The sequence below is a fragment of the Hermetia illucens genome, chromosome 3, assembly GCF_905115235.1.
Source record: "Hermetia illucens chromosome 3, iHerIll2.2.curated.20191125, whole genome shotgun sequence".
Classification (NCBI taxonomy): Eukaryota; Metazoa; Arthropoda; class Insecta; order Diptera; family Stratiomyidae; genus Hermetia; species Hermetia illucens.
In genome coordinates, this window is record NC_051851.1 from 11257158 (window position 1) to 11283556 (window position 26399).

A 26399-nucleotide genomic window follows, 5' to 3' on the forward strand; every position below is an offset into this window, starting at 1 on the left:
TGATAGACAAGAAGATGAGCTTCGTCGAGTGGATTTCCAACACCGCAGATAAAGCTGCGACTGCGGTTCAGTCCATCCTCCTTTACGGTTCTGAAGTATCGGCTGACTCCTTCAATAAGAAAATGTACATAAGCGCCTAGCGCAAGTACAAAGACGAGGGGATGTGCGAGTTGTATCCGTCTATCGTATCGTGTTGGAGCCAGCTGTCATGGTGATTGCTGGAGTTATTCCGATCGCTCTCCATGCTGCCGAGCGGAGTCTTATATACCTCAGAAAAGGCAAGGGAAATATGGAAGTTATCGCTTGTGAGAGACCCCGTATTCTGTGTGCATGGCAGCAATCTTGGGGAAGAGAATCGAGAGGAAGTTGGATCGCGCATTTCATAAAAGACGTGTGGCCGTGGTTCAATCGAAAGCACGGTGATTTTGACTATTACCTAACCCAGCTGCTCAGCGAACTGGATATTTTCAATCTTACCTGCACACAATTGGGAAATCACGTTCGCCTGACTGCATTTATTTGCAAGGATGTGATGGATGATGTCTGCCACACTTTCTTCTTCTGCAGAAACTGGGAGCGCCATCGCCATCAACTTTGGATGGAAGGGCGTCTTGAATTCCCCAGACACCATAATTCAGACTATACTGTAGAGCGAGGATACGTGGATCCGATTGGCATGTTACACTAAAGGCATTCTTAAGGCGAAAAAGAGGGAGATAGATTGGGGAAATGCCAGGGTAGCTGGGGCTCCCGGAGGTAAGGTATCAAACGGTTCCGGGTAAAAGTCCTATTATAACTTCTTGTTCTGCTTATCAGTTCAGTCAACGTTGTCCTCAAACTCGATGTACCGAATTCGCACAAACCTGCACAAATCTGTTTTTTTCATTCTTACGGTTCAAGGCTTACTTTTTATACCCCTATCGAATTATCAATCGAATGTTAATTTATGCAAATTGTGGATCTTTTATTAGTATTTTATTTTATTTTATCGCACACCATTTGCGGTCATAAGATTGTTATGCAACTGAGAAAAAAGTGGACCATGCATTCGTGATCTTAGACTTCAATAAATGATCAATTTTGACTTTTCCCTCCTGCACTAACTTTATTCTGGTGAGTTTATTGTTGGCCCCGGTCTCGAACTAGACTATTAATCGCGTGACTTTCTTCCCTAAATGCCGATACAATTGTCTAATTCTGTCATTGATTCTTTGCTTTTACTCGAATCGACCACTTTTCATTTGCGACGCCTATCAAATAGTATTGCTTATTTATAGACCCAAATCACTTGGATATTCTTCTTTTTTGTTGACTGTTGTTGATATCTAGGAGAAATTTGTTGTGGCTTTGTAAACAACGACCACGCAATTGTGTTGGTCAACAATGTCCATCAATCTTCGATTTAGTTTTCGTTTGCTTTGCTCACGATGTAAGATTGATGTACACTTAGCTGCAGAAAATTTTATTATTTGAATATTTGCATGACATTTGGATGAATGGATCGATAAATGTTGGAATAAATTTAGGTTCTGGAAATGGAATGTGAGCTCCTTTTTTAATATTACGTTCTCAATTGAGATTATTTAGATGACAATCAATCTTTAAAAAACCTTTCTTTGTTTATTTTGCAGGAACAAAACCATTACGACGTGGTGGTATGACAGAACATCCTTCAAACCAAAACCATCAAAATCATCATAAATCACGTCTGCCTCAGCTTAACCATAACTCCCCTCGCCATCATTCCCAGCAACAACAGCTTCAAATTAAAAAGCAACATGAACAACAACCGCAAACTCAGAAACGACCTCTAACCACTAGCCCTAACACAACCTATAACTATTATGGCTATCCAAACTTTCGCTATCAACCTTCATTGCCCAATACCTATGCTACCGGTCTCTTATATAATGGTGGTGGGTCATCGTCATCAATTGTCTCATCATCGCGTTCATCATACAATGAGGACGAAAGCGATGAATTAACGGATGAGAGCCTGAAACGTAATGTTGAGATTGTCTTAAAGAATCTGAACCGCTACAATAACGTCTTGCAAAGTATCAAGCTTCCCAGCGACTCATCGGATTCACTGAATTACAGTTTCGGCGATTTATCCTTTACCGTGAACAATAACAATAATTTCAATTTGGCAAGTATGGCGAATATTATGTCGAGCCCAGAATCTGATTACAACAGCAACCCACCGCATTTATCACCATTCGGTGGTGGTCATTTGAATTGCTCGATTGCATCGTCACATGACTTCACCCACGATAACTCAGACTATCAATGGTTCCTTGATTATGGCTACCGAGAAGGGGGCGTCCAACATCAAAGCATTCTTTCATCTTTGTCGGCTTCTTATAATGGAATCGGAGAGCTCTCCTATTATGAAGATTTGGCCAAGAATATCGACGCTAACTTGGCTGAGGTCGACATGGAAAGCTTCCGAGCTGAGGATATCCATTCGTTTTTAACGCATATACCAACATTCTGCAAGGACAAAAGGCGACAAGCTGATGCGGAAATCGATAATTCGATATGCAAGTCGGAGCTACTGTTCTCGCCGGTAAAGGAATCACATATTAGTGTCGATTCATTGGATTTGGACTCGCTGATGATCGACGATGATATTATCATAACATGTAAGGGCAATAAAGATAATTATACGATTGCGTTTGAGGAAAGTGCAATGTATTCGGATGAAAGTTTTTATGGTGAGTATGGTCGTATATGCTTTGTTGAAAACCTCCTGCAGGTCTTCTTCAGGTTTTTAATTATGGAAAACCTGCAGGGTCTCCACTTTGAAGATACTCATAAACAGACAAACAAAGCCATTCGATCCACTACTAATTTATTTGATTAGTCAAACCGGATTGTCAGCAGCAACGTTATTTTTATTGGAATGCGGTTATGAGTAATAATCAAGAAAACAGAAACTGATAGTATTACAGAATCAAATTTCTGATAACACAGTTGAACGTGATCAACATGTATACATAAGAGACCGTTGCAAATTTTCTCGTATCGCTTTCCAAGATAGATATTATGAACTTAATTACTCACGATTAGTTCAATAATCAGCCGGGGCTGAAGCAAAGAAACTGCTGAACTGACTTAACAGACTATGATGTCGCATGACCGACAACTTTAAAGCTTCATTAAAAATAGAAAACGGTCAAATTCGCAAATTAAAATTAATTTGGCACTTTGCCTCGAATAACACTTAACTCCATTTAACTTAGATAATAAAAACGAAACGCATTGCTATTTTCTGGCCCCTGGCCCCTGTATGCGTCTGTTTATGTGTATTCAATTGGCTACTTCCATTACATATTAAGATGACGCGTATTTTGAGTTATTTCACACTGAATTCTTTCCATGATTTTGAATGATATGTTTATCGTTTTAGCTGAAATTGGCGATCCTCATTCGAAAGTAAAACAGAATTATATCAATCTACATAGCAACCTGGATGATATCGTTAAACGTAAGAGCTTAGAAGTATCGATGTCTCGATCTGATCATGCTTTCACAACTTGGAGTAAATTGAAGAAAAACAGCACCTCGCAACTTCAAAGGTAAATAGATATTCAAATAAATGTTCAGTGGTACATATATCTGGGAAAAAAATTTCGTTACAATCTTTACATTAGCGTTTATAAATTTTCATGTGTGTAGCAATGTATATATTTTCTCTCTTCTTGAAGTATCTTATGCTTAATCATTCAATATCGGTATCGTGCGAACGGTAGTTAATAAGCAACAAACAGAAATCTAAGACTCTCAATCGCAAAAGCATATCATTGAAGAATGATCAAGGTTTATTCATATTGAAAGTAAGCCACATTCTCTTCGAGAATCTTTTACACCACAGAACGAACCAATGTTAACCAAAAATCAAACAGACACTAAAGTGTCTCGATTACAACTACCCTTCCCTCCTCGAAACTAAGCAACACAGGAAACGCATGAGCTTGCCCTTATTTACATGAAAACCCTGTGTTGACCTTTCTTCTTGCATCAACAGGCGTAAGTGCCTAAGGCTCGTTTCACACATATACGATTCCATTCGGTTTAGTTTAGGTGCTACAGACAAATGTGGAAGGAATTTTAGGTTTCAATTCGGCTTCTATTCGGCACCTAATTGGAATCAGGCATTCCACATGAAGGATCAATTAAATCGCTGCATGATAATCTTTGAGGCAACTTGATCTTCGTCGGGACTGCTAGATGAATGTTAGTTATATTTGCCGCCACTAATGCGACCACATTGATGAACTGATCTCCGGTCCTGGTCTTTAGTTGTAACCTCGTCATGATTCTAGTTATCGCCCTTACTGCTGCTCCAAGACCATATATTTGCACACCGCTGTATTGATTTTTTAGATCCAGCAGTTGAGTAGTTGACTCAGTGTTGAGGGTCCGATGTGATCCAGAATTATCTAGTGCTCTCAATGTTGTTAATTCTAAAGAGGTAGTATCGATGCATACTGGGATCCATACTCGTCTAGTAGTGCCTCTGTGACTGGTGCTGATAGTCTCGTTGGGCTGCACCAAATAGTTAGTGTGGAGTAACGTATGGTGGCGTTTAACACACGTGCGGCATCTGGATTTGGATGGGCAGTTGTTGATTGTATGCCCTTTGCGTAGGGAATTGTAGCATGATCGTTGCTTCCTTACTGTTTCTTGCCTCTGCTCCAGACTCAGCGTTTTGAGCTTGTTGCACTTGTGTATATTGTGGAATTCGTAGGAAATGTCACACTTCGTTGTTTCACGAACTGTAAGCTGTCCTTTCTTTGGCAAGTTCAAAATTTCTAGTGTCGGAAGCAGCTCGTTAGCAAACTCAAGGACATTTTTAGACTGGGTATTTCTACCGATGCTCCAAGCGAGATTTCTCAAAGTTGCCTCCATAGGAGTTCAAATCATTGTCTTTTATAGTCGGCCAACACTCCGAACCATAAAGAGCGACAAGACGGGCGACATTGCGGTAAATTTTTGATTTGAGATGTTCGTTGATACCTCGATCACAAAGAATACCATTTGTAGAACGCCACTTCATTCAGGTTGTGTTAATACGTGAAGCAGCTGTAGAGGTCGATACATCGACCTCGACGACCCGTGGAACTAGTGAACGCGTCGAGAAATGCCTGAAGGGTGAGATCCTCGACCAACTCGATGTGTACTGCTTATACAAAAATCACCAAGTATGCATTTTGCATGGTGTCAGACAGTGGCCTACGTGCAGCATGAAACGAACATTTGCTGTTCGATGAGCTTCCTTCGACGCCGTCGGCATACCGCACAGCGATGGATGCAAGTAAGCTTGGTCTGTTGGGCCTGAAGAATCTAATATCGATACCGCAGTTCTTTTATCATGAGTTGTACTCCGCCATGGCAAGTAGTAATATGCGTTTGATGTACAACAAGTTTAGCAAGCGATCCGTGCTTGGGTAAAATAATGGGGAAGCGCTCTGAATACTGAGGTCGTCCTCCCAGGCATAGTAATCGTACATCCTCCAGATATGGATTGAGAAGAAGAAGAGGACTCGAAGTCGCCACTCTCCTCTAACTACGGAGCGGCTGCAGCTCCATCAGGAAGATTTTACCTTGCTCAATCCATAACACCAGATTAAGCGCCTGGTCTAATTCCAGAGCACTAACGAAGGAGCTGCCAAGAAGATGTCGCTGCGGAGAAGTTCAACTTGGTATTCGAGCCAGGATGCCCAATAAATGCTGAAGCTGGCTGAGTCGCTCCTAGAGTAAGATAACCATCTTGTTGAGAGCGCAATAAGTAGAGATAGTCGGAGAACGAATGATAGCTACCGATGCCACTATGACTGGAGGCCCTGCCTCTAGTTGATATTGTTGCAAGTCCTCTGAGGAAGGCGATGCCATAGTTATTTTCCGAACTAGTATTGCCATGCTAAGCCACATTGGACCTTGACACTATCGAGGATGTTCTAGAAGCTCTGCAGCTGGAAGCTTCGGTTCACATAATCAGCGGGATTCGCGTCCAATCTCACGTAACGCTTCTCTAATCTGGAAGTGACAGAATTTTATTTTCTTCACTCGGTTTGTCACATAAGGTTTCAATCCCTTTGGATACTCTCGAAGTCAGGAAAGTGCGACCTGGGAGTCCGTTCGATATGTGCACGAGATGCCCCCCAAATACAACACTAATCGTCTACCATGGCTGCCAAAAGAGGAGCTCCCCTAAGCTCCAAACTAGAAATCGTAGTATCGCCTTGTGGTAAAATGATTCGCTGTGTCACCTGCTAGCTTTGTATGCGCCGTAATGAAGCTGACATGAGCGCGACTTTCCTGATTCTGAATATACACGTAAACGACCGCCGCACAGGTCTGAATGCTGACATCTAAGAAACCGTGAAATGCCAATGTGTGTGTAGAAATCATGCCTGACCATAGAATACGCAATTGCAATGGCTTAGATAACTTTAAAATCTAAGCCATTGCAATAGGTTAGCCAAGTCTGCGCCGTAATATCCAAATCAGCTGCTCAAATGGATTGAATGATAATCTTCCGCCGCTTACGGGGGCCACAAAGCTAACAGGATCAAAAGGTGCGGCCACCTCGCTCAGCATTTGGCGCTTAGTCGGAGGTGATATCGAAAAGGGAAGACCCACTGAACGGTCGTGTGTTCTCTCCAAACAATTCGCTGATGGTTACGATGTTCAGGTGCCAACCAAACCTGCCTGAACATCCTCTCGCTGTTTGCGGATAATGCCACTCGAAATCGCTTAAATTGGAGAATGATGTGAGCAGAGGAGGCTGAATCGTGGGTCCGCTCCACTGCACATCGTTCAATGAATTGTCGTTGGACTTTGGCGCCGAGGCGTTGAAAACAACTCGGAACTTGAGCTGGGGATGTCGGTTTCTGAACCGCCAGAAAATCATGTGATGTGGCTTCTCCTATCACCTACAGCTGCCTACCGAACATTTTGAGGGAATTGAAGCAAAGATTTGAGCCTCGCAGTGCCTCGAACCTCTGCGCCATCGTCATGCCTGCCAAACGCTGACAGCGACTCATCCGGTGGGGACAGAAAATGCAGGCAGAAGGGTCCACTTGTACCACTGGCCTCTACACAAACTGCAACAGCTATTCAATGTCGAGATCTCAGTCGGTTATCCTGCCATTTCCCATGCGCGCTGCCTCGACCTGGGCAATTTAGCCACGATGATTGCGACAGCCAACGCGTCCCACTGGTTCATCGGAAGTCTATCGTGGAGTCTATCCTTCACCGCATTAATTATCGCCAGTAGTGCCTGGGGCGACTCCTCCCTCAGCGCCTCGATATTGAGGAATCGCGTCAGATGGACAAGCGGTCATAGCGCTCATTCAAGGTCTTCCACACCTTCTGGTCGCCACCGGTGTACAAACCACCAACCAGGGGCACACCGTCGGCGCTTGTGGTTTGGGGTAACTTACCAAGCTTATACGCTGTCGAGAAATTCTGATCGGGGACAAACGTTACGAGTGTATTCTTAAATGCCAATGGTCCGTCAAAGGGAGGAATTGCCAATGGATCCAGTTTAATGTCTTTATACAGACACGTGTCCAGCGCTTCCGGTTGGGCTTGCAATATCCAGTAGCGGGTGTACAATATCTGAAACATGAGCTGCATGCTGCCGTGACAGCTGAAGAAATTACAGCTGTAATTTTGTTTAAGAATTAGGTGGTCCTGAGTCCGTCATCTACTTAATGGCAGTTCGATTTTTAGGAGCTACCAATTCTTTCCGTCTAGTACACGGAGCACTATTTTTGGATGAATATCCAATGTTTGCTGACGGCTTCATTCGTCAGGCGCTGTCGCTACAGAACTTGTTTTCTACGATATATAACTTCAAAAATAGAGTTGTTTTCTCGTTTTAGAATAGCCAAGGTTTCAATCCGGCGATTTTAAGGTCGTTATAATTGATACCCTTGACAGGTTTTTGAATATATTTGGAACTAACATCACTTGCAGCCGCTTTCAATAACTCTGCTGTTCTGTGCTGATGAAAGAAACGTTCACAAAACACTTTTTGAAAAAATTTTAAACGTTAGCTTGATGAGTAAGGGGGCGTATGAGTAAAGTGCCAGTTCTTGGGAAAATAACCGGAAAACGGTTATCATGCGAGAGTATGACGTGTTGAAATTATATTGTAAAGTAAATTTTAGTTATCCAGATATGGATTGACGCAAAGCACCGAATTGAGTATTGCCGCGGGATGCCCGTGCTGGGAGCGCAAGGTTGAAAACCTAGTTCAGCTCTTTAGCGTCGATTACTGATGCGCCAAGTAGATGACGACGTGAAAATGTTAAGTGCCTAATGGAAGCCATCGTTCTCGTGATGCAGCTGAGTAAGGGACAGAGGGAAAGGTTGATAAATAGTTATTTTCCGCGTTATAAGGACCGGAGTCTTTGCCTAGAGTTGGATTTGGCCCAGATTCGGTAGGGCATGAAAGCCTTTGTCGGAAACTGTTTTCAGTGTGTTGAGCAAAATTGGACCTTGTTGGTCGGAATATTTTGGCGTTTCCAGCAAAGCACTAGCTGGAGATCGGACTAATAGTGCACGGGACATTAATAAGGGCGCTGAACGCATAGGAGTGCATCACTGACCTCCAACTTGAGGATAGTTGTGCCACCTGATAGTAACATGATCCAAGAAGATGTAAAATGTTGTGATACTATGTGAAGTTATGCCTAATCATTGTGTAATGGATCTAAGCCACTGCAAAATGCAAGTCATGATAGATGGAGAAGGCATGTTCCGGTTAAGATCGCCTTTTGGTTGGGGAGGATCTAAAACAGAAGGTCGTTTAGGTCAGATATCATCGGAAACAAATACGGGTATTGGAAGTTGGTCATTCGCCAGTTCGGGAAATGGAGCAAGATTTCTAGATGTTGCTGCGTTAGAGCTTCATTTGCGCAAAACAGTATGCTTGGCTGAAAGAATTTGATCGGGGTTGCGAGCCATATGCGTTGCATACAGCTTTGTGTCAAGAGAAAGGGAAAAGTTTAATCTCGCATGCCTGCTGTCGATCATGTTATCCATAACGCATTCGACTCGGAACGATATTATTAACGACGGTCATCAATTACTAATGACCAAAAGGATATTCTGAATTCTCTCACTAAATGATGCGTTGGAAAAAGCAATGTAACTGGGCAAAATATCTCCTCAATGTCTGTGTGTAACGTCAATCTAGTTAAATCGAGTCGTTTGCGAAAAGAGCATACCAGGTTGTCCACTGAGAAGTCCGTATTTTGCGATACGCTGCGGGTAAGATGTCGATGCCTGGTGGTGCTATTAAGAATAATCCAATTAATCGTTGACGCTCATTGAACAGGCGAATTTTCATCAACGTCACACCTCAACGATTTTCGGGCAAAGTTCTCCACAATTGGATCTTTACAATCGAATTATAATGAACTTGTTCTGGATCCTCAATCACAAAGAAAGCAAGCCAAATGTTCCTTACCAGACTGCCAGGAGTGTAAATTCCTGCCGCGATTAAAAGAGCCAAAGAAGAGCTCTGGGTTAGATGTGATGTGGGAAACACCGCTCATTCTGGCAGTGTCCTTTAGTCAAGGCGAGCTCGAGGACTGCTTTGCTATTGGTTAATAGGCTGAAATGTGTTGATATGCCTCGGATATATTGTATTTCTCCTCACGATTCCATCAGCCACCAGAAAGACATTTCACTGCTAAACTAAATTGCGATAAGCGTTGTCCGGATGGTGCACTTGCGTGAGTTTCTGAACACTGTTATTGAGGGCATTATTTGGTTGGCGTGGAAAGTTCTGACGATCCTACTGTATACAAAGTCAAACTTTGTACATGTTTGACAATGGCATTCAATAAATTCTGAAGCTTGAGGATTTCGAAGTAAGAAATGGCCACTCTCTAACTGCAGTGTTGGAGTCATCATCTTTGTCATCAGAAATGATACGGCTAAGGTGTTCCATAGATCGACTAAACACTGTTGACTCGAGCCGCCAATTCCTTGAACGATTCCTTTGTTACTATTGACCGCCTCGTAAGGAGGAGGAGTTATTGCCAAAGAGTGGAATTAACAGCGACTTCTGTATAAGCTTGTCATGTTATCGAACTTCGTTTCTACCCTCGACTTAAGCTCGAAAGTGAATTTCATCGCCTAGTTCACAAATGCCCGATAAGACGACGGAGTTCAATGAGATACATTAGGGCAAGATACCATTCTAAAGCCGAACATGGAGCTGCAGCTCCCCAAATTGAAGCAACCTAACTTGGAGCATATGTGCAGGTAATCCGCCGCAAATTGCCTGCACCAGCGGTGATTGCCTGTTAAAGAACGAAATGAAGAAATCTTCGTAAAACAGTGCCGTCGATGACAGATCACAAACAGAGCACTACCAATGGCCGGAAATTTCGCAAACGGATCTATGCTGGTGCCGAGAAAAATAAAAAAAAGGTATTGCAAAAACGGAACCTCTGTGTACACAATACTATGTCGGGATTATCCACAATACGTTTCGCAGTATATACGCATGTTTCTCTCTTGTTGAGTCCTTTGTGGAGCGGGATAGCACAAAAGCGAACACAAACATCTATGACAAATCGAGATTCGAACTAGGAACAGCGAAATCGAGGGGCTGACACTGAACCATCGCGACTAACGCACCATATAATACGCTAGTCCAAATACCATCTAAATCTTGAAATCGTTGAACCACTTCCTGATTCCATATTACTTTCTGATTTGGGATTTAGTCCCCTTGTCCCCTCTTCATTGGAAATTATTCTTTTTTGTGAGTTCGCGTCGTTAAGATCTTCTTTAACAGTTCATTTCAATCTCAATATATAATCCACCTATTTTTTCTCTCCACTAAGGTATCCTTCGGGGAACAATAACACATCTGTTAATGTGATAACAAGGCACGCTCCTCATTGTGCAGTGCGTAAAAGTTCTAGTCTGCCCAATTTGCAATTGAAGAAAGATAGTTGCCATGAGAATCCCTGTCAAGCAGTCAGCACTTCAACGGTAAGATTTTTAGAAACCTTGTCTAATCAAAATATCTGTATCCTTACAAAAAACCTCTTGTTCACAGGTTGATTCATTTAAATCACGCAATCTTCTTCCAATGTGCCAGATGCCAATTTCATCGACATCAATCGGTGAGAGTCCTCTACATCATGAATCATTATCAAATGTGCAAAGTACAGATTCATCGAAATCGAATACTTCAACATCGGCTAAGCCACAAAATCAACCTGCCTTTAATCTTGTCAAACTATTTATTAAACAAAAAAGCGGATCGAGCGATACATGTATGGATGTCTCGTCTGGTTGTTGGCCTAGTGATGCGAGCTCCTCCTCCGAGATGCGAACTCGCAAAAAGAGTATGAATGACTCGGGAAAAGGATCGGCATTGAGTCGACATGACGAAGAGGACATGAATAATGTCGGGGACTCTAGCTATCAGCTGGATAGCTTAGACGTATGCGAGCAGAATAGGAAAGATGAAGGAGATGAGACCGGAATCCCCGGTTCCACTGCGACATCCACACCCAAAAAGATGCGTAACGATCTGTATAGGGAAGTGTTTGATTCGCCTGCACATCGTAACCATAATATGGAGTGTAATATGAATATACGTAATCAGCCTCTGAAAAATCATCAAGTTTATAACCTTTCGGGAAAGAACAATAACAACAATTCGATGGAGCGTGATAGCCTGAGTAAGGATTATACAAACAAAAGTGTTTCAGATACAAGTCGTACTTCTGAGAATGTCACTCAAATCTACAATTTATCGCACAGTCGTATGAAAATCCCTGTACATACTATAACCCGATCAATGCAAACCTCATTAGTGAAAGATAGATTCAAGCTAGTGCCACCCTCTTTTCTAGCTCAACTGCATAAGTTGGGTGAACAAAAGACAGCTCCCATTTATGTGATTTACCCCAATTATGCTCTTCCTAATTTAGACTTTGTTAAGAATAATCTGAACGTAATCCTATCTCCCCTTAATTATAAGGAAGCGATAACAACCAAGAAACAGCGCCCCACTTCAATTACGAAGAGTCAAGAGGAGGCACTCAGTCATATCGACTATGATCAGGTTCAAGACTGGAAGTCTCTAGCTACGCTACTTCCGGTCGAATATAGAAAGCGTTTAAAACACATTCCAGAAGCGGACGTTGCGCTCGATCCGACTTCATCCCAAAAACCTCTGTTCTGTATGACGCCTCCTTTGCGTCGAAATGCCAAAGCTAATATGTGTGACTGTGCCAGCTTTTTCCAACAAACCACCTGCACCTCAAGTTCAGGTTCTAGTCAGCAACCTAGCTCGGGCTATCGCGGCTCTTCCACTCTTCTCACGGATTCCGAGTTCGAAACTGCTATCGCAATTGGGTCAGGGGATCAGATGAAAACTGCTCACCAAAGGCAATATGAAATTAACAAGTTAGAAAGTGAAGTGATCGATCGGCCACCTCCTAGTGGACGTGCAAAGAGAGGCATCCTGCGAAGAAATACAAGTGGAAATCGAGCGAAACGCAATAGTATGTTCGAGGAAACCTGCACAACCTCAAATGTGAAGACATTGGAAAAACGAAGAAGTCTCCAAGAACAATACTATCTCGCCGAGGATCACAATATTATTCAGGACTATTTAGCCGAGTTGGAAGAGGATTCTAAAGCTAAACAGTATTATGCAGATTTGCAGGCCAAGCTGCAGCAAAATATGATTGATGACGATAATATAATGGAATCGAATGCATTCGAAAGGACACTTCGACGGGAAGATGATTTGGAAGCGAGAATCCGCGCTGAAAACTTCTTAGCGAACGTGCCAAAATCTGAACTGAAATATTATGCTGAAATTGCCAACATCCTTGAAGCAGCCGATATTACATCAGCTCCATACGATGCCGCAAAATTGAAAAATGAAGTGAGTCGAGCTTTGAGTCAAAAGAAAGTCTCCTTCAACAACGGAAGCGGTGATATGAATTACCTGACAACAGGTCATCCGCAAAAATTCTCAACACCACCCAATTCTCCGAACATTTCGATGGCCGCATTGAGAATGAACAGCAACACACAAAGACCAAATGAATTACGACGAGAAATGTCTAATGTTGTTGCTGCTGAAAAACAAAAACAAGACAAGATCTCAAGTAATCGCTTCAAACGACTACAAATACAATGGGAATTGCTCAGTAAAGATTCAAGTCTTTTATTGAAGGACTTAGCTAGAGAAAAAGAGACTAAAAGTGGAGGTTCGACACCAACTTCGAGCGGAGGATCACATCGATCTCGGATACCGAGACCTGTTAGTTATCCTGCCATGAAGTATGTATTTTTGATATTAGGTTTCTTATGTTCGGTTTTGATGATTTGATTTTACAGGTCGACCCCAGAACAGGCGCCTAAAGCACTTCGTTCACCGAGCAAACTTGTGCCACCGAAGAAATATTCGATGCAAGCCATACCGACTGCAGTAGCACAGACAAATGCTTCGCCAGTGCCGGGAGGCGCCACCAATGTAACGCCAAGTCCACGAACGCCAAGCCGACTGCAAACTACTCCGAAGAAAAGAGTTCAATCGCCAAAGTAAGTATATGTTTAGGTTTTTCTCGTTTAATATATAAAGCACGCCTGATGGTCCAGATTCATTGTTTGTTTTTTATCTCATCTCATTGACGCTAGTTTAAAAAAAGTTGAAATCGTTGCAAGAAAGGTTGGGGAGTTCATGGGTAGGTAGTTATCCGAGGAGTCTGATTAGCGCTATAATCCGCCGTTTTGATACCACAAACTCTTAATATGATAACTGCTGTAGTATGAGCAAGGAGCGGAATCCAGCCGGGTTAGATCTTCATAGCCAGCCCGTAGCATTCACGAACGAAAGCAGCTCTCCCATTCTGAAGATAAAAACCTCCCTCAGGTCTTCAAAGAATGGTTTACCTAGTGTCAATAACTTGGCTCTAGTTAGAGCTAGGAAGTCACAACGGAAGTGCCTGCGAGTTTCTCCTGCTTCTCTGCAGCTTCGGCAATGCGAATTGTAGGGTATGCCAAGTCAGGCAGCATGGCCTCCTATAGACTAGTGCCCCGTGCAAACCGCCATAATCTTATATGCAGTTTTCGATTAGAAGGGTGATATCAAGGAGCTCCCCCCAACCGTCATAGTTCTCGGAGCTGGAAAATGGAATGTTGATGTGGTTTTAATAATAAAGTCAAAGAGAGTTTCTTTCGTTGATTTCCGAGCTGCCCGAAAGGGTATGCGTTGCAACCTATTAATAGCTTTGTCTTTTTTGCTGCGAAAGTGGACGTCAGATGTTGTAGTTCTTCTGGTGGAGCTGATCGATCATGGGCTATGTAAGTCAAGGAAATATGCATGTTCTCTACTCCCGCTTGCTCCAGTTTTCTCACGGTTAAGTCGTTAGAACTAGATCTGGACACAGAAAAACATGCAGCCCCTTGATGGCGAGGATACATGCTCTAGGTCTGCCCGGATCAGCGTCTCTTGTGCTGTGGAGTAAATTGTAATATTTGCTTTCGAATCCTTTAATGGTCAGGGCTCCTGTGTTAGTGCGACGTCGATGTCTTTCTTTAGGAGGAAGACTAGCTGAGGCGGGACTAAAATGCTGTAGATGTCTGTCCCCGTCAGACCGTCGATCTTCATCTCCTCTAATAGCTCGTTAGCATGGTCGACTGCATCTAGATCGTCGTCCGGTTTGGCAGAGCGGAACATATTCACCTTTTCGTTCCTGCTTCCGAACCGCACTTTATAATCCGCCGTTTCTAGCACCTTGTCACTCTCCATTTATACGGAGCAAAAAAGTTTGGCTGTTCATCTGGGGTTCCTCTTCTTTGATAACCACCCAATCGTCCATAGGAATGATGGGGTGTGGAAGACGCAGGGATTGGATGAGCTTGTCCTTATCCATGCGGATCGTCGGCAGCTAGATGCGAGAGATCAGTCTTTAGGGAATCTAGTCGTACTGGATGACCTTGAGCTTTACGTCCTCCCGGACATCGCTGATTAATAACGAATGAACCGAGAAAGTCCCTGGAGGGTTTGTACTCGCATGCTTTGATGTTGTACCCATGGATAACCTGAGACGAATTGCAGCCAACAGCTCGACTGCCGAAGATACGCCTGGCATCAGCATCTCCCCTTCCTTCATCTTCCGTTTTATTGTTTTGTTTTTTGATTCCATGTTTTGGTCCCACGAGTAATCTGGGAAACCCTGACTAGCTCGGCGACCAGGGTCGGGGCTTTCTTGAACCTCCAATGTATTCAGAGTCCGCATACTAAAGGCATTGCCAACGCAACCCTCGGCGTATGCTGCTCCACCCTGACTTGGGAGTTTTGTTTGGCCCATGAGAATCGTTCCTATTCTCTCAACACCTCAATATACATACGTTGAAGCATGTATAGCGTCTTGAAAATCTAATTCTCTAATCCTGTTGAATCTCATAAAGGAAGATAAGTGGTAGCTCGGTCGGTAGGGAATATATTTCCAACACTTTGACATCGGTGTCGATGTGATGTGATGATGTGTCCGTTGGAGATTGAAATGGAGCCGGTGGTGACGATGCCAGTTTTAGATGGTTCGTCCGTCGTGTCTTAATAAGATACGATTACAGATAGATAGATGGGGCCCAGAATAAGACAGTTCCAAGGAATATCGGAAGGTATCAACGCGACGAAACCCAAACTCGCAAATCTGAAGGACTTTGAAAACGAAGAATCGGTGGCCTGTACGACGTGAAGCAGGAATAAGTCGTAAAGTTTGAAAAGATTTTGAAGGTCGGCTACGAAGACTGTTTTTCGCGAGTTGCTCTGACGTGGAAACAGACTCTTCCGTAATTCGCAGCGATGGCCCGAAGACCATTTCTGCTGGCGAAACGTGAAGGTTTCATATTATGCGTAGGGTTAAAAAAGTGCCCGTCGTGATCTGTGGTCATTGTGTTTCCAACGAGAATTTCAGCATGCGCTTTACCATACCGTTCGCCTCAGCACGGTACGGTGTCGTGTGAATAGAACTGCAGGCCTTTACCCAAGGTGGTGAACATCATCGTTCCAAAAGTGGCGATCTAGCTGTCGAAGATAAATCGAGCTATCGTATAGGATTTCACGCCAGCGGGTGTAGCGATCGATGATCGTGGGGCAGTGTTGGAAACCTTGTAGCAGTAGCAGCTTGGCTTAGTCCCCGTAGATTTGGTTGAAACGACTGTCAGGCTGTGCAAAGTTGCCAAATTCTGCTCGATTGTGCCGATGTACTTGCTGACAGGATTCGCATAGCCTAGGTTTTGATAAAACTCAGGCCAAACGAAACGTAACTTAACACGCTTGGCCATTTTGGGCCGCGAAGGTGCGACAAACGATGAGCAATGTCGAAAAGGTAAACCCTAAGCGTTTCCCCGATGATCACATATTGAATCAGATGTTCCTCTATAGCGTAGACATCACCACGGTGTTAATTCGCGAGATGATGTCAATGACGAGATTAACACACCCGATGTGAACGCAAATTTCACGTTCAACTGGAGGATGTAGTCCAGTTGTCTCAACTGGCATGGAGATGTTTGTTTAGGGTTTTGTTCGGCACCGAAAGTCAGCAGCCGATAGTCCGTGTAGATGGGAAACTGCCTGTCTTCCAAGATACTTTGGAAGTGCTTTACTGTGGCGAAAGCAGCAATAAGTTCAGCGACAGCTTCTTAAAAAAGAATCTCGTCGGAGCCCAACTTCCATTCGGGCAATGTCTATGGCGTGGCTAGAAACGTCCATTCGGTGGGAGAGGGAACCTGAAAGGGGGAGGAAGGCTGAAGTTGCGGCGTTGAAAAGCTGGAAGATGACGATAGTGGTTGTCATCCATACGAGAGTGTCACACTTTAAAAACAAACTTTTCTGCATTTCGGTGCGCGGAGCCTGCATGTTGGCAGCGTTCGGGATACAACGATGATAAAAATCGAGCATGACGAGAAATTGTCGCAATTGGAAAGCGAGGAGAGCTTGGAATCTCGTATCGTGGAGAACAATTGATAAAAGTGCTGGCGATGCTTGTCGTGACTGCACGACAATTCATCCTCGTAGCATATGATGAATGCAAGTTTCCGCAACAGATGATTTATTATGGAGCATTTGCTTTGAGTTGCGGAAGCCCATGTTGCTGACAAGCTCGAAAAGGGCGAAATGCATCATTACGACGGTTTTCTCGACGTTATCCGGCACGACCAGAATTATGTGTGTGGCTTGGTAATTTTGCGGCAGATCCTCAATTACAGACAGCAAATAAAGTAAAGTCTAAGGTGATGCACCAGCCGCTACCGGTCTCAATCAGTTATGCACGGCCATGTTCGGGAGCGGCAAAATGAAGTCCGTAAATTCTCAAACGAGTTGAGCGTACGACCTGGATCTGGCGTCAGTCTCGATGATAGCAGTACTCACGTCCACTATGATAAAGATTCGCGGAAATGGGCGCTGAAGACTCAAGTTAAGGCGAACCGAGTTAAGACCGAAAGTCGTTATCGGCGAGAATGGAGAATGAACTCGTCCCTGACAAGTCGTCTTAGTAAAATGACAGTGCTGGTGCCAATGAGGAGGATCCCCGAGGCGCGTACCATGATGTACATTTCATTAGGAAAAACGCTGGACGCAGCCACCATAGGCCCACCGGTTGAAATAAGCGATGACCCTATTGATTAGGAGTTGGGGAGAGAGAGAGGCTAGTGAGGGTCTGAGAGCGCTCGCATATAGGATGGTGTCATCAGTAAAGAGGACCCCTTCTGATGCGGGAGGACTATTATCGTTGGGTAAGAGGCTGTCTGAGTTGCCGTTGGTGTGAGGGATAAATTTACGGGAGGGAGGGGGACATCGTGGCTGAAGAGAAGTTCATCGAAACGCACGTGGCAAGTTCTATTGGAGATGAAGCTAGCGAGGATTCTGAATAAGGGAAAGGGGCAATTGAACTGAATTAGTTTGTAGAGCAAGTCCTCTTTCCAAACTGAATCAAATGCCTTTTCGAAGTCTAAGGCGCAGGCTACGGTGCAATGCCTATTTTCCAGGTGATTGAGGATATGGTTTTGCAGATACAGAATTGCCTGCTCGGTGGATCTTATCTGATCGAAGCCGAATTGATTAAGTGGAATGATAGTGTCGATTGAGGTGATTTAATAGGATACGTTCGAAGACTTTTCCTATATTGGAAAGAAGAGAGATAGGCCTCATATCCTTGAGATCACCCGAGCACCGCTACTTAGGTATAAATATGAGCAGGGCTGATTGCCATGATACCGGGAAGTGACCGTTGTTCAGGCAGTTGTTGAAGAGGATGGCGAGACGTTTACTGATGGTAGGCGCACACTTCCGCAGGACAAAGTTAGAGATGCCGTCGGAACCGGAAAAATTTTTAATTGTTGAATCGGGAGATTGCAACTTCGACTTCTTCTAGTGAGGTAAATAAGGAGACGAACGGGCCTGTTCTGACTATATCAACCGGGCAGCTGGGGGAAAAGGGGCAAAGGTAAGACTCTTCCAAGCTTAACCTTTTATCGCTGACAATAGTGGTGACCACCGAGTTCCAGATGGGGTCCGGTGGCGATTTAGCTCTGAATAAGTGGCTGAAATAATCTACGCAAAGGGATATTTTTTCTTCAGGGGAGTGACACTGGAGGTTACCTATTTTTATCGGGATGTTGTTGACATTAATAGAAGATTTTTTTTTCCAGCCAATCGATTAATTATTGAGAAAACTTGTAGGCCAGGTTTGAGGAGTTTCTTGTAAGATGCATTCCGTTCGGACGGAATAGCTCCATTGGTTTTACTGTACAGGCCTTTGTTGATCTCGGCGAGGAGACGATAGTCAGTGTTGCATCTGTTACGTAACCGATGAAATAATTGTTTCCTTCGCTGCAGTAGTCTGTTTCTATCGCGGACTAAGAGGAGAGTTGAGGGGAAAGGCATCTGTATTTGTAGTAACCAGGTTCTTTAACTGGAGCTTGTTTGTAAATTATAGTTTCGAAGGCAGAGTTGACATTCCTGATGTATGTATTTAGCTCAACATTGGAGTGGATGCGCAATTTGTCCAGGGGAGGGCTCAGCGCACTGGCTAAGTCGCGTTTGAAACGTCCCAGTTTGTCAGATTGAAGGATCTGCATTTATGCGGATGGTGGAGTGAAAGGAGAATTTGCTGTAGATGTAGCGAGAGGCTGAGGGTATTATGGTCGGAGTGGGCTGCCAAAGAGGAGCAGCTAGTGACATACGCTGAGAGATTGGACGAGATTATAACGTCGTCTAGGAAAGAAGAATCATGAGGTAAAGATGGCACTCCCGATTTAATGATGTCCGCACTCAAGAATGGGCCTGACTAAAACCAATCGAAGAGCACTTTGCCGTTTTTGTTGTTAACTGAGTCGCCCCAAAATACGTGCTTCGCGTTGAGGTCACCGCCGAGGATTAAGGTATCAAAACTAGTCGCGATTTCCTAGAGTTCAGGTGATGACCTGTGCTGCCCGGGAAGTAGGGACGGCTGGTTAAGACTCGAAGGACGCCTCCGATGAGATGCTATTTGCCCTAAGTTCCGTTTTGATTAATCTGACCCGCGTCGTTGCGGAAAGTACTGTAACCGGGAGCATGTAGTTTTACGTTGGGGCTTCTCTCAGTCTGGTTTCATTTAGGAGAGTGATGTTGGGATCGAAATCCTCGAGGAGCTTGTGGAGAGCGAAACGTTTGTCGTTAGAAATGAGCGAATTAGTGTTGAGCATCTTCATTTTGGTTGTCTAGCAATTTGAAGAGGAATTGTGAGTACTCTTCGGGTTTGTCTTCAGGGGGAAGACGGAGATAGTTGTGATGGAAATCAGCGATTGTGTTCCACAGAGAGGAGAATGATATATTGTATAGGAACCTAGCTTCCATGAAGAAACTCCTGGGAATGGAACAATGTGGGGGCGATAAAGAGCTAAGGTTTTCGGATCTTGTTCGACCCCCTGGCCACTGCGGCGAAAGACGGGGTCATTGAGAAAGGGGTGGTCTAGCTGACATGAGGCAGAGTGCTAGGCTGAGAGACACGAACAGACGAGGGTCTGTCAAGGTTGGGGAAGCCAGTTGGCCACAGTTTGCACATTTGAGGGGCGTCGCTAACTCCTTGTCGCATTGTTTTCTACATTCGAACGGGGCCAGTCCCTGGAGGCCCGTGCTCTTCACGCATTTGGGGTCGTGTCCGCAGTTTGGGGATACGTGGCCAAATTGTTGGCAATTGAAACGTTGGGTGACGTCCCCTTTTCGGAGTTTCTCCCAGCTAATCCGCTGATAGAGTAGGGTATTTTGTTTGTTTTGTTTGCAACGACAACAGATTAACGACTTGCGCATTCTCTCATTGAACATGCGCTCCCTGTACAGACTGAATGCTGCTGACCAGCTAGCCGATACCCTGTCCCAATATAAGGCTGATGTAACAGCGTTGCAAGAGATGCGATGGACAGGGACCGGTTTCCACGAGAAGAGCCACTACACCATATATTATAGCGGCCATCCAGTAAACCATGTGCTCGGAGTAGGTTTCTTAGTCAGCCAAGAAATTAAACTTGCTGTTATCGGCTCTGAAAATATAAACGAAAGACTATCCACTCTACGTTTGCGAGGCAAATTTAGAAATATAAGCCTCATAAACATCCACGTCCCTACAGAGGAGACTGCAGAGTCGGAGAAGGATATCTTCTATGAGGCAGTTGAGCGGACCCTCGAAGCCTGCCCCAGATATGATATCAAAATCATACTTGAAGATTTCAACAGTCAAGTAGGGACGGAGCCCGTGTTCAGGCGATACATTGGTCCCCATAGCTTATATAGAGATACCAATGATAACGGGCTGCGGATTTTTCAGATAGATAGTATCACACGAAATCGTTGTTGGAAGTACCTAGTTTGCGCGGGAAGCGGTCCACAAACATACATGGGCCTCTCCAGACGGGACCATTTTCAACCAAATTGACCGCCACCGCCTTGATAAATGTCAGAATATATAGGGGGTCCAATATAGACTGGGACTAATATCTCGTTGGCATGGTGCTCCGAGCTCGAATTACGACACCACCTACAATCCCCTCTGATAATCAAGTGAGAGTGAATACCGAAGCCATTCACAACACAGCCCTCCGCAACACCTATAAGGCCAAAATAGATGCCGCAATAACCGCAGTCAACAGAGATCCTGGAGATGAAACATCATCAAATGATCTTCACAACCACCTGAAGAACGTTATCATTGATACAGCCACAAAGATACTTGTCTTCAGCCGCAAGAAAAGTCGGAACGGCTGGTTTGACGATGAATATAAGCTAGCAACGGAACGGAAGTATGCTGCATACCGAGAATGTTGCATTCTCAAAGAACGCTGGCCACGCAGAGACTTATTACGAACTCCGTCGAGCGGAGAAGCGAGGTCACAGACGGAAAAAGGAAGCCTGGGAAAACCAACAAATCTGTGAACTAGAGAAGTATAAGGAGCAACCGCGCCCGGCGCTCAAGTTTTACCAACAAGTCAACAGGATGAAGCCTTATACACCTCGATGTTCATCCTGCTGAGACAAAGAGGGAAATCTGATTTCCGACATAATGGGCATATTAGAGCGATGGGTTGAGTACTTTGATGAGCTACTTAACAACCAGAACACCGGTGAATTGGAGGTCGCGCCAACTGAAGACAAAGGATAAATCCTGCCACCCCCAAGTATAGGAGAAACAGTCCGTGCAATTCATCGGCTGCGAACTCTTGACGGCGTTCGAGAGAAGAATCCTCCGAAGAATTTTTGGCCCCCTGAATGGACGATTCCGTAGCCTACATAACAACGAAATCTATAAGCGATACCATGACCATCAGGTTGTGGATAAAATCCGGCTCAATAGGTTACGGTGGGCGGGTCATTTAATCCATATGGATGAGGATGATCCGCAATATCTATGGTAGAAAAAGAAGACGAGGCAGACCCTACCTGAGATGGAGCGATGGCGTAGGTGAGGACGCCAGACAACTTTTAGGGATATCGAATTGATGGACCTCGGCACAAAACCGGGATGTCTGGAGTTCCTTATTAAGGCAGGCCTAGACTGGATACCGTTTGTTGCGCCGTTGATGATGATGAATGACTGTTTGCTGCTTTTTGGGTTGCTGCATCTCCAGGTTCGACTTCAGTTGCACCAATGTTGGGTCGTGTTCATTTTATTTCTCAAGTACACTTGAATGCCATTCAAATTATACAAACCGTTGATTCACCCTCTTAATCTATCCTGCTTGATCTTCCAATCGTTTTTACACAAAATTACATCAAGAATAACCAACACTCTGAATTCCTTAAGACCCGCCATCGGAGGACAACGAGTCCAACGTTTATTTTTAAGCTCCGACCCAAAAGTCATTTAAAACTCATTATTTTCCCCATTTCTCTATCCAAATCCTTATTCATTCCATCGTAATTTTTCTTCCAGGTCGGCAACGCGTACACGATAAAGGATGCGACACTGAGTTTCCAGAATAATTCTCGATAAAGGCAAAATAATGGAATGTAATACTTAATACGTGTGGATGGCAACAGGTTTATTCTTTATGACTGGGATGAAGTAATTTTTCAGTAAAACCAACCCCTATATATCCTTATCTCTAGATACCTCTTGTATTATAAGCGATTAACACTTTAAAGAGAGAAATCTGATTATTTATAAGCGAATTGAAATGCACAGAATAGGATTCAATAGAATTGGCTACGTTGGAAAATTTTCAGCTCTACTTTCTTCACAATGATAAATGAACAATAAAAAAGCGAGCAAAGTTTCATAATCACACTAAATTATTGATCTAAATTCTCCTCGTCTTTTTCTGTAAAATATATGACGCTTAATGCAGTAATGAATGTATAAAAAGCAGCAACCGGTAGCCAATTTAGGAGATAGATTTGAACGGGTAATCAAAAATGGCGAGAGATATAAACATAAAATGGGAACTTATCCATACTCAGACATCAAGCAAAAGTTATAAATGTGGGCGAGGTGATTTTTATGTAATTTATTGTATAAATATGGCTAACAAGAGAAACTTACTTGGGCCGAGGCAGATGAGGATTAAAAATCTAAAAAAAAATGAAAAAAATACTGAATATATGTGAACAAAAACATGAGAAAAAAACTGTAATATCCAATTAAAGCTAAGTTTCATTTTCATAAATGCATATTACTTAAAGGAGGATATGAAGGAATATATATATATCTGTTATCCTGAAATTCTATGACACTAATAAATTAAATTTATAAAATTAGAAAGACAACAAGTGAATTATTATTATTGGGCAGTGTATTAAGTTTTGGTTTTAATAAAACTCGGAAACGGTCGCCCGCCAGTTGCAGATAACCACGGATTTTAGGTATATATTATCAAATTTTTTTCTCAATCTAATTTGCATAATATTATCGCTGTTTTTTTTTTGACGAAAATATATTTATACGAACCTGAAGTAATAACTAGAAAGCAATATAGCGGAAAAAATTGAACACTAGCAAAAACAAACGATTTAGTTCAACGAGAATCCAAATTATCACTTAATAATTAAAAATGAAACTAGTGAAGTGCTCTAAGATGTTTTTCAAATCAAAAAAGGATAAAGAAAATAAGGAGAGAAGCGTAAATGCAGGGAAAATATCCCAAATCGATGTGAATATTGTAAAAGATTGGACGAAATAGTAAAGACAAAAAAAATGTATCTATCCTAGCAAAACATTTCTTTTTTTTTTGATAATTAAATTGTATTTTTCTTTTTTTTTTTTTGGCCCAGAGAAAGTGTATCTAAATTGGATATAGATAGTGAGATTTAGCTTTTTGAACGAATGCTTATTTTTGCTGCAATAGCAATATTGGAAATAGCTTGAATCATGTGTGAATATACAATATAAAAGTTGCTTTCCTGCCGGAATTTGTCCATGAGGAAGGCGAGCCTTTGCTTTCATTCTAATTAAATAATGGAGAGAAAATATTGAACAATATCTATTAATATACATTTATCTTATTTAGTGTTTCGTATAACTATCAGTTCATTATATTTGAATGTCTTCAAGTTTGTTTGTTTGCGGAAAAGCCGAAATAACACATCGTTCAATAAGTCCCGGGACCAACTATGAAAACAACATTTTATCGGCAAAATTCTTTATTATCCATCAACATAATCTCCTTCAAGGGTTATACAATCATTCCAACGCTTCTCTAACTTTTCAATGCCATGTTTGTAGAACGATTTGTCTTTTGACTCAAAATGAGCCTCAGTAACAGCGATCACCTCCTCATTTGAGCCAAATCTTTTTCCCTGGAGCATCTTTTTGAGATCCGCAAAGAGCCAGCAGTCGCTGGGGGCCAGATCCGGCGAGTACGGAGGATGAGGAAGCAGTTGGAAGCCTAATTCGTTGAATTTGGCCATCGTTTTGATTGACTTGTGGCACGATGCGTTGTCTTGATGAAAGATGACTTTCTTCTTCTTCATGTGTGGGTGTTTTTTCGCTATTTCAGCCTTCAGACGATCCAATAACACCATATAGTAGTCGCTATTGATGGTTTTTCCGTCTTCGAGGTAGTCAATGAAAATTATACCATTCGCATCCCAGAATACGGACGCCATCACTTTGCTGGCCGACTGTTGTGTTTTTAAACGCTTCGGGCGGCTTTTACCGGTCGTACGCCATTCAGCTGACTGCCAACTTGACTCCGGAGTGAAGTGGTGAATCCATGTTTCGTCCACTGTCACATATCGACGCCAAAAATCCTGTTTATTGCCAGTAAACAGTGCCAAACAGCTCTCCGAATCATTGATACGTTGTTGCTTTTGTTCCATTGTGAGCAAAAGCGGCAGCCATTTGGAAAAAAGCCTTTTTCATAGCCAATTTTTGGTGCAAAATAGTAAATGCACTACCAGTTGATATGTTCACCATCTTAGCTATCTCGCGCACTTTCATTTTGCGGTCACCCATCACGATTTTCAATACTTGCTTGGTGGCTCAAAACAATAAAACAATGTTTTATCAACACACGAAACTCGTTTTGGTCCATTTTTTCACGATTGCAAAGGTAGCGTCAGTTTAACCACTATAGCTTTCTTGGTTATGTTTCGAATTACATCAAATTTTGACACATCTTATCTGAAGGTTGGTACTTCTGAACCTTGGTATATAAAAGGCATTATTAGCGCCATTTCTACGCTAGTACCGGGACTTATTGAACGATGTGTTACCCACGTGAATGCTTGGTTTTTAAGTAAAAAGGTTAAATGAAACGTGAAGGACGAGGCATATGATACAGAACTATTCTATCTTGTAATTTTATAAAACATTGCACTAGAGATCTATTACTCTACTTATTGTAGTATTTTCTCATTTGCATCATCAACAACTTTTTGTTTCAGTTCCAGCAGTCCAGCAGCAGTATATAAACAAGTTGGAAATGACTTCGAATGATTCTGGAATATAGGGTGAAGTGAGGTGATGTGCACCACTTTTTTCCGTTGTTCAGGGAAAATCTCCAAAAATTAAATTTTTGAATATAAAATGACTGTATCATATAAAGGAAGGAAAATACTAAATTTCTGCATCATTTTCTTTTTTAATTTACCTTTTTTGTATTAATTCTTCTAATTTTCCGACTTATCTTTGATCTGCTTCTGCAGCGATTGTATCAACTTTTTCTTGGCCCGTTCATTTGCTTTCTTTTGTAAATCAGAGCGGTTTTGTGACGATGTCATAATGCTGCTTCTCAACGATTTTCTGCCACGATTGGTTTTCAATGTGAGAGCAACAAAATGAACTGGGTCAACACCAACTAATGCTGGTACGTGAATGCCTTTACGCTGTTGGACTCTCGGTTCGGTACGACGTCGGACTACCAATTAAACACCTTCCCCTCATCAGAGAGCTAGCCTGGAACCCTTTGTCACGTTACTTCGGGCTAGTCCCCAAACTCTCCCGCCTTGCGGAGCCCTCAAATCAGGGAATTCCTTTCACCAACGAGAGGGGACAGGAGGAAGGGAACTGTATTTTCAAGGAACTCCCTGTCATCCGGCTCTTCCACCGGTTGAGCTCTATCTTCTTAGCAACGAGAAGAACCCGAACATAATGGGCAACAAAGCTCGACTTGCCAGCACTCCTCAGCATCTTCGCGAAAACGTTATCTGGAGAGAGATTCCCTGTGTTTAAATAGAGCTGCTGACGAACCCCATCCCACCTTTCACAAGAAAAAAAAGTGTGGTGGGCGTCGTCCACAACTCCATTGCAAAACACACAATCCGGAGATCGCGCCTTTCCAATCTTGTGCAGGTAGGACTGAAAACCTCCATACCTACTTAAAAATTGGGTAAAGAAATAGTCAGTCTCACC

The 26399-nt window shown here is 43.1% G+C and overlaps 1 protein-coding gene across 4 annotated transcripts in view; it reads left to right on the forward strand.

The window, feature by feature from the left end:
* Nucleotides 1-23756, forward strand: part of LOC119653087 — a 168695-nt gene extending 144939 nt beyond the window's left edge. For all 4 annotated transcript variants that reach the window (XM_038057583.1, XM_038057582.1, XM_038057584.1 and 1 more), the window contains 6 exons: nucleotides 1632-2717; nucleotides 3413-3581; nucleotides 10878-11028; nucleotides 11096-13344; nucleotides 13402-13605; nucleotides 22482-23756. In XM_038057583.1, coding sequence (XP_037913511.1) covers nucleotides 1658-2717; nucleotides 3413-3581; nucleotides 10878-11028; nucleotides 11096-13344; nucleotides 13402-13605; nucleotides 22482-22503 — 3855 coding nt within the window. In that variant the 5' untranslated portion in view covers nucleotides 1632-1657 and the 3' untranslated portion in view covers nucleotides 22504-23756. The remainder of the gene's footprint in view (nucleotides 1-1631; nucleotides 2718-3412; nucleotides 3582-10877; nucleotides 11029-11095; nucleotides 13345-13401; nucleotides 13606-22481) is intronic.
* The last annotated feature ends 2643 nt before the right edge of the window (nucleotides 23757-26399 follow it).